Source organism: Procambarus clarkii, chromosome 55, assembly GCF_040958095.1.
Source record: "Procambarus clarkii isolate CNS0578487 chromosome 55, FALCON_Pclarkii_2.0, whole genome shotgun sequence".
NCBI lineage: Eukaryota > Metazoa > Arthropoda > Malacostraca > Decapoda > Cambaridae > Procambarus > Procambarus clarkii.
In genome coordinates, this window is record NC_091204.1 from 10,181,264 (window position 1) to 10,190,434 (window position 9,171).

At 47.8% G+C, this 9,171-nt stretch overlaps 1 protein-coding gene and 1 non-coding gene across 2 annotated transcripts; one reads left to right on the forward strand and one right to left on the reverse strand.

Moving 5' to 3' along the window:
* Positions 1-1,919: 1,919 nt before the first annotated feature.
* Positions 1,920-2,854, forward strand: LOC123755027 (glutathione S-transferase 1). The gene is made up of 2 exons (XM_045737467.2): positions 1,920-2,178; positions 2,258-2,854. Exons 1-2 carry the CDS (start codon positions 1,979-1,981, stop codon positions 2,748-2,750), a joined length of 693 nt encoding a protein of 230 aa, XP_045593423.2. The 5' UTR covers positions 1,920-1,978; the 3' UTR covers positions 2,751-2,854.
* A 1,820-nt stretch (positions 2,855-4,674) lies between these two features.
* On the reverse strand, positions 4,675-4,745 carry TRNAT-CGU (transfer RNA threonine (anticodon CGU)). Its single transcript has one exon. It is a non-coding gene; the product is annotated as a tRNA-Thr (tRNA).
* Positions 4,746-9,171: the final 4,426 nt, after the last annotated feature.

The window sequence follows — 9,171 nt, forward strand, 5'->3', positions numbered from 1 at the left end:
AGACATTTCCAGTCGCCGGGCGGTCGTTAAGCTCGGCTCTGCAGCTGTTTTCGGGGATTTAATGACCCGGTATGAGGGTGCCTGGTGACGGTGAACAGTCAGTGTCGGGCCGCAGTACTTCCGTTATGCATGTGGCACTGCATGGTGTCCCCTTCGAGTTTCCGGAGGGCCTGGTACGACGCTACTTTAGCAAATATGGGGTCTTGTGAACATCAGGATGAACGTTGTTTTCTCCAGCAGGTGGCAGACTGTCTCGAACGAGACTCGTACTTTCACAATGCGTCTCTAGTCTCGATTGATGAAGATTAAGCCACCCAAGAGACTCTAGTCTCCATTTCCGTCATCTGTTATGCTGCTCGGCTTCGCTGTTCGGGTCTTTACGCTGGCCAACCAAGGACGTGTTTCCTGTGCAGGCCCCCGTGTGTGGTGCAGTGAATGCTGTGGCTCGACCTGTGGGTGGGCCGACCCACAGCATTGACTGTACCACACACGGAGGCCTGCATCTCCTCCAGCGGGGAAAAGTCCTCTTCCCGGAACGAATTGACGGGAGCCGCAAGTGTTTGTCTTCCGAGGATAATTATGTGGGCGGTGAAGATGGTGATGTTGCGGTGCCTGCGGCTCCTGCGGGCCATGTGGGATCTGTGGCGGGTCCTGTGATGGCGCCTGTGGAGGCCATCGGTGCGGCGGGTGTTCTGGTGGTGGCAGTGGTTGGCGGTGAAGAAACCGTGTCGCGTGTTGCTGTGTCTTACCCGGTTGCCTGTGTCCATGGTTGCTGGATCCCCAGGTTGGGAAGTTGTGGACCCGGTTGACGCTGTCTCAGTGGCCCCGGGTGTGCGGCCCTCTGTGTCCCTGCTATGTCTCTCCGCCTTCTGGTCCTCGCGCCCCCCCCCCCTGGGCTGCGGCCTAATGTGCTGCAGACTTCCGTGCTCCAGTCCTCTGTCCTGCGGCCGTCGCCGGCCTTGCCACCGCAGAGGATGAGAGAGAGTGAGAGAGAGAAGATTAAGCCACCCAAAACGTGGCTTGGGCATGAATAGCCCATAAGTGGTGGCCCTTTTGAGCCATTTCCAGTATCAATAGATGATACTGGAGATCTGTGGAGGTGCGACTGCACCCTGCGTGACGGGAGATGTCTCCCGTGGCAGAGGATGATGATGAAGATTAAGCCACCCAAAAGGTGGCACGGGCATGAATAGCCCGTAAGTGGTGGCCATTTTAAGCCATTACCAGTATCAAGAGCTGATACTGGAGATCTGTGGAGGTGCGAATGCACCCTGCATGATGGGAGATGTCTCCCTTGTGAATGTGTTAAGATGAAGATGAAGCCACCCAATAGGTGGCACGGGCATGAATTGGTAAGTGGTGGCCCTTTTGAGCCATCACCAGTATCAATAGATGATACTGGAGATCTGTGGAGGTGCGACTGCACCCAGCGTGACGGGAGATGTCTCCCGTGTTTTAAACAGATGAAGAAGATGAAGATGAAGCCACCCAAAAGATGGCACGGGCATGAATAGCTCGTAAGTGCCATCTGCCGTAAGTGCCCTTTCGAGCCATCACCAGTATCAAGAGCTGATACTGGAGATCTGTGGAGGTGCAAGTGCACTCAGCGTGACGGGAGATGTCTCCCATGAATGTGTCCAAGATGACGATTAAACCATCGAAAAGGTGGCACGGGCATGAATAGCCCGTAAGTGGTGGCCCTTTTGAGCCATTACCAGTATCAAGAGCTGATACTGGAGATCTGTGGAGGTGCGACTGCACCCTGCGTGACGGGAGATGTCTCCCGTGTAGGCATGTAAACAAAAAGTTTTCTTAAATACGCCGTGTGATTAATGGGTGTGGTGAAGCTAACTGTTGTTGGCCAAACTCGGCCCCCCTATTGGTCAGCAATATTTACCTCGCCTCGTAGCACCTGACAAACCACAGTAGCGCTTGAGCGTTCATAGGGGATACACACGCAGTTAATTTTGCAGGAACAATGACGGTAGACTTTTATTACACTCCAGCTTCGGCTGCCTGTCGCTCGGTGATGTTGACTGCTAAGTCCATGGGGGTGGAGCTCAACCTCAAGCCCGTTGATCTCTGGGCTAAGGAACAACTGAAAGAAGAGTTTGTGGCACTTAATCCCCAGCATTGCATCCCCACTATGGTCGACGGCGACTTTATTCTCTGGGAGAGGTAAGACAAACTGGCTGCATGTCAGTTGCTCTAACTTCTTCAGATGGTTATTAGAAACTAAAATGCTTGTTACTTTCAGCCGGGCGATCTGCACGTACCTTGCCAGCCAGTACGGGAAGCTGGACGCCTTTTACCCAAGTGAACCGAGGGCTCGCGCTCGTGTTGACCGTCTCCTGTACTTCGACATGGGCACACTCCACCACCGCTTTGGGGAATACGTGTGTCCAGTTGTCTTCGGTGGGGAAGAGAAGGTAGAGCCACAGAAACTAGAATCCCTGCAAGAAGCCCTAGGCTGGCTTGACCAGTTCCTGGCCGGACACGATTGGGCCGTCGGAAACATTATCACCGTCGCTGACAATGTGTTGGTGGCGTCAGTGTCTACCATGGAAGCTTGTGGCATAGACCTATCTAGTCATGATAATGTGAGTACGTGGTTGGAGAGGTGCAAGTCCGTACTACCTGGGTACAGCGAAGTGAATGAACCCGGGGCCGCAGAGTTCGGCAAGATAGCGAAGGAGAAGCTGAACAAACTGGATGAACCTGATGGGACCGTTTCTACCTCTTCCAATTGATAATGTTTGAAGAACAGTTACTGTGTATTGTAAGGTGGGACTCTTAGTACAGGTTCAATGTTTATTGTGATGGGTCTTTGTATTAAAATTTTCCTGACTTAAAATATATATTACAAACCACACCGTCCAATTAGCAGATGCCACCAAATATTTCTGGTGATAATGATATTGACGACTTACACGGAATTAGATAAATGGGGCCTCTAGACCCTCCATGTGGGGCATAACGACCCACACCACAACTACCAAATTACATTACAGCAGATTAAGAAAAGGACCTTGGTTAAAATCCCTACACCAATTTGGGTGATCTTAACCCTAATGGTATGGCCTCCAAACTTTGGACAAATGTTCTCTTTATTTTATGTATGTATGTAAATCGGGAAAATTAACGTGGTGATGGAAAGTGAGTGTCAGACCACGGAGGACGAATTGAAACGAATTTCCTCAAGAACTTTATTACGTTGATAATACATCTTCAGAAAGAATGATTTAAGTCGGTAAGTTTGGACATGTACCGTCAGGAGAGAAGAATGACCTGAACCTCGCCAACAAATCCAACATTGCTGAAGATCCAAACAGTACAAAACAAAGCACTTGGCTTTGCGGAGGGCCTGACTCTGAGGGACAGGGACTGACCAACTCCATGAGACGCTCAACATGAAGCCAGTAACACCAGGCTCGGCTACCTGGCCAGCTGTACCGCATGAAGAACATGTATGTCCCAGACCCCGAAGATCCCTACGTAAGATCTCGATCTCTCTCTCTCTCTCTCTCTCTCTCTCTCTCTCATATCCTTTCCAATCCCTATGGACATCAAAGCTAGGCTATGAATGGAAGTAGGTGGATATAAGTAAGAGCTGCATCATATCCCATGCAAGGATAGCAGGAGTGACCACTAACAAATCATTGAAACAAATGTGTATCAATGATCCTACTAAAGTCGCCCTTTAACTGATCAATCAAAAATAGATCTAAATTATACAAACCACTGCTAGTGTTCAAATTACATGATTTTGTAATCTGTATTTAAAGCAGATTCAATTATGTTTCTATTGAAAGTACTTTTACAATGTTATTGCAGAACCCATCTCCCATCAGTTTGAGAATTATCTGACAAATGACCAAAGAATGAGAATTGGCCATGTCTTAGAGTATATTGCGAAATTTCAACATTTCGAATCATTAGATGCTTGCCCAACATATAACCTATTAGTCTTTACAAAGGTATTTTATGACGCAATTATCACTACGAGGGTTACCTGGTTGATACCTGGTTGATGGGGTTCTGGGAGTTCTTTTACTCCCCAAGCCCGGCCCGAGGCCAGACTTGACTTGAGAGTTTGGTCCACCAGGCTGTTGCTTGGAGCGGCCCGCAGGCCCACATACCCACCACAGCCCGGTTGGTCCAGCACTCCTTGGAGGAATAAATCTAGTTTCCTCTTGAAAATGTCCACGGTTGTTCCGGCAATATTTCTTATGCTTGCTGGGAGGACGTTGAACAACCGCGGACCTCTGATGTTTATACAGTGTTCTCTGATTGTGCCTATGGCACCTCTGCTCTTCACTGGTTCTATTCTAAAAATTATTTGCGTTTCCTCGGAATCCATTGTGTTGCTTGCTACTCTGTATGTAGCATGTGAAGGGGTCAGCATCTCTGCTCCTTGAGCCAACATTTGTCACAAAGTAGTTCTCTGAACTATGGTTGGTTACTTCCAGATAGACTTCCCCAAATATTGTTAGCTATTCTCCATCTTGAGGTCATCTTGAGATGATTTCGGGGCTTTAGTGTCCCCGCGGCCCGGTCCTCGACCAGGCCTCCACCCCCAGGAAGCGGCCCGTGACAGCTGACTAACTCCCAGGTACCTTATTTACTGTTAGGTAACAGGGGCATTCAGGGTGAAAAACTTTGCCCATTTGTTTCTGCCTCGTGCGGGAATCGAACCCGCGCCACAGAATTACGAGTCCTGCGCCCTATCCACCAGGCTACGAGGCCACTTAGAGGTCCATCTTAGACTGGGCAAGTCTAAGATGGTCAGGTCTCTTAAAATAATGGCGTAGTTAGCAAAATAGTCAACACCATGGCAAAATGGGAGTGGAAAAAGCTGAATGGAAATAATTAAGTACTGCACCAACTTATTCATGGCCTACCTAAAATTCAAGTAATATTTGAGGTCATTTGACTAATGACAAGTTTCGACAGCTTAACATGTATATGCATCACACATTCGTGTGAATTGGGTGCTACCTGGACGATCCCAGGGGTATGCACCCTAGATATTAACAGTAGGAGAATTAATGATTAAAGTTTCTTTGTCAAATTGGGATGAACAAAATTGTCATGTTGCGATGGAAACTCAGGCCTTGAAATGCATTTTATATTATAGAACCTGTATTTTTGTCAAGTATCCCAGTATTTTTTATACATATAATATATATATACATATATGTCAAATTGTATATATATATGTATATATATTACACACACACACAGACGTTGTTACATTCTTGTACAGCGTACGCGTAGGGTTTCGGGCAGGTCCCTGGAATACGATCCCCGCCGCGAAGAATCGTTGTTACAACCAAGTACACATTTTACTGTTGAGTTAAACAGAGGCAACGGTTAAGAATTCGCGCCCAGTATATCCTCCCCGGCCAGGATACGAACCCATGACAAAGCGCTCGCGGAACGCCAGGCGAGTGTCTTACCACTGCACCACAGATTTATCATCAAAAGGCACCATACCGGCAAGGCTATGTAACACCATCAAATGGTGGGATAATCAGAGGGCGCTAAATATCACCAAGGTTGCCAATACGAGAACAGAAATGAATAAGGCGAACGATATCAAGAGTATCAGTCACCAAAAATTCTATTGAGGGACAGGTGACAGCGAGGGACCGTCGGAAAGCTAAAGACACGCTCGACCTGGAAGTCCGGACATTCTTGTTGAATGTGCACGACCTTAAGAGGAACAATGCAATTTGGACAATAAGGAGCAGGGCCGTGCTCCATTAAGTGACCGTGAGTTAAACGTGTATGGCCAATACGTAACCTAGCCAGAGCCGTTTCCCACCGCCGGTTACGGTGGTAGGAGGAAGGCCACAGGGACAAAAAAGAAATATTGCCGGAACAACCGTGGACATTTTCAAGAGGAAACTAGATTTGTTCCTCCAAGGAGTGCCGGACCAACCGGGCTGTGGTGGGTATGTGGGCCTGCGGGCCGCTCCAAGCAACAGCCTGGTGGACCAAACTCTCACAAGTCGAGCCTGGCGAGTAGAAGAACTCCCAGAACCCCATCAACCAGGTATCAACCAGGACACACGACACTTAACACCAACATGGCTGGGAACCCAGCAAAACAAAAAGACTTAAATTAACTGGAGATAAGAAACAGCCAATGTTGAATCTCGACCACCGGGTGGACCAGATTAAAGGACCCTAACGCCATGAGGGCACTAAGAGTCAACTACCACCGCAAAGGAGGATTGACAACGAGAAATCAGGAGACGAAGAGCATAGCATAAAGTTCTGCTGTCAAGATGCTAGTCTCCGGAGGAAGGCAACACAATTGGTCAGGAAAAAAAACAGAGTAGCCCGGTAGCCTGACAGCTGAGTGGATAGCGCTTCGGATTCGTAGTCCTGAGGTTCCGGGTTCGATCCCCGGTGGAGGCGGAGACAAATGGGCAAAAAGTTTCTTTCACCCTGATGCTCTTGTTACCTAGCAGTACATAGGTACCTGGGAGTTACAGCTGCTACGGGCTGCTGCTTCCTAGCGGTGAGTAACAAAAAGGAGGCCTGGTCGAGGACCGGGCCGCGGGGACGTTAAGCCCAGAAATCATTTCAAGATAGCAGACTGGCCCATCGGTGAAGATAGAAAACAGAGGAGTGTGAAGAAAAGTGCTCAAGGAAAAGGCGTTTCAGAACTGTAGGAGGGGTAAAAGCTTTAGTGAGGCGGGTCAGGGAAGTACAAAATTTAAGAGGGACCCTCCACGGGGGCAAGGATGGAACAATACGAGGAGAAACATTGGTAAGACGAACCGAAAGAGAATCTTGTGAGACAGAATCTTGTGAGACAAACAGAAAGAGGAAGGTGGTGAGGAGGAACAGGAACTACAGGAGGCGTAAAAGTCAAAGCACGACAGAGGCGAGAGTGAGGATGCTGTAAGGATCGTGCAAGATAACGAAGACAGTAGCGATCACGGCGGTCCTGGAGAGACAGAAAGCCAGTGTCAACACACAAGCTGAAGGGCGGGAGTTGAACAAAAAGCACCAGAGCTGAGGCGCAACCCAGTATGGTGCAAAGGATCAAGACGGCGAAGAAAAGCAGCAGAAGAGTAAGCAGGGCAACATAGTTTAGACAGGACGAGAGAAGAGTGCAAATAGATTATGGAGCACCTATCCGCTCCCCAAGAAGTATGGGACAAAACCTTAAGTAGGTTAAGGGCGTTAGACCATTCAACTCTGAGGTAAGAGATAAGGGGCGACCAAGACAAAAAGAGTGTCAAACCCCATAAGCTTTGCGGACTCTTTATACACAAGGGGATGACCATAAAGTGACAAGGACGACATGCTGTCGAGTAAAAGCCAGAAGAAAACTAGCACAAGTCTTAGTGGCACAGAACTTTAAGCCATGATTGATGGCCCAAAACGACACGGCGTCAGTCGCAAGTTGAAGCCGCCGTTGAATGAGAGGCGAATCATCACCACCACAGCAGAGTAAGATCGTCGACAAAGAGCAGACATGATGCCAGAAGGGAGGAAAGAAGACCTTGAGATGATTTCGGGGCTTTAGTGTCCCCGCGGCCCGGTCCTCGACAAGGCCTCCACCCCCAGGAAGCAGCCCGTGACAGCTGACTAACTCCCAGGTACCTATTTACTGCTAGGTAACAGGGGCATTCAGGGTGAAAGAAACTTTGCCCATTTGTTTCTGCCTCGTGCGGGAATCGAACCCGCGCCACAGAATTACGAGTCCTGCGCGCTATCCACCAGGCTACGAGGACCATTGAATGCCACAAAATATATTGTGCTCAGAACACTACCTTGGGGTACACCTTCGTATTGCCTTTGAGGGGGCAGTGAGACACCAGGGGAGGCATCTCCCGTCACGCAGGGTACAGTCGCACCTCCACAGATCTCCAGTATCATCTATTGATACTGGTGATGGCTCAAAAGGGCCACCACTTACGGGCTATTCATGCCCGTGCCACCTTTTGGGTGGCTTAATCTTTATCAATCAGAGAGAGGGGAAGCTTTGGAGGAAGAGAAGCCCAACTTATCCACCAAACGTTAAAATCCTGCCCCCTATATCTGTTCATTTCAAAGAGGACGAAATGAAAACGCGGCAAAGTAGAAAAAGCTGCCACTGAACAAGTGTTCATTATGCTTCGTGCCAAGATGTGACTTGCAATACAGTAAGAGACAAAACAAAGGTTCATGGGAATCTTACTTATTTTAAAGAAAACATTGGTCCGTAAGTGTTAAAACTTTTATTATACATTGTCCAATATGAAAATAATCTGTGCAAGTGGATCACCCCTTACCAGTTGCAAATAAGTGGTTCTGAAAAGTTTATAAACGATAGTACTCAAGAACTAAACAATATGGGAAATGCACTAAAAAAGTGAAATGTGGTGAAGACAAACACTGGTTTTCCATACTATGCTAATCAATGTGTTATCGGGAAAAATTTCTTGAATGTATTCAGTCGAGATGAGACGAGTGAAGGTTCATATGAACTGCCTCACCTTGCCCATACTAGTTATTCAGCCAACACGGGCCTGTAGGCGGGCCAATCTTAATATCCTGGTTGGGCACAAATATTTCCGGGAAGCACAAGCCATTACGACTAAATAGCAATTGGAAGGGTCAGGAGACAAGGAGGTAAGGAACGGTGCCCAACCACTTGGTCGGAGGCTGAACACTTGCATGAAGTAATTATGAAAGCAAGCACCAAGCCGGGAAGGCTGTCGACCTGCATGGAGAGACCGTCCACCCAAAATTTTCTTTTTTCTTTTTTCAGAGATGGTTTGCTTTCGGTCTATAGTGGCAGAGTTAAGGCACGTGTTCACGCCACCCCATTGCTTGAGTAATGATATCTTAACACCACCACTGATTGGTGAAGTTTTTTTGTATTTTTTAAGGGTGACCCATTATGAATGTCTTATAATGCAATTGAGCTGTTGTTCACCCAATGTACATACTCACCCTTTACCCATGGGTATTAAAAAAAAAAACAAATATTATACCTCCACCTGGCCTTTATATCGACAGCTTTGTATACATCCCTGATAAATAAAGTCTACCGGCCAAAAGTTGAGATTATTTCACCCCACTTTAATATATAGTCTTCACTATCATCTTCACTATCAGTGTGGGGTCTCGTAGCCTAGTGGATAGCACGCAGGACTCGTAATTCTG

Coding starts and splice junctions, on each gene's coding strand:
- LOC123755027 (XM_045737467.2), top strand. CDS start 1,979: ATGACGGTAGACTTTTATTACACTCCAGCTTCGGCTGCCTGTCGCTCG. Junction 2,179..2,257: donor GACTTTATTCTCTGGGAGAG/GTAAGACAAACT, acceptor TGTTACTTTCAG/CCGGGCGATCTGCACGTACC.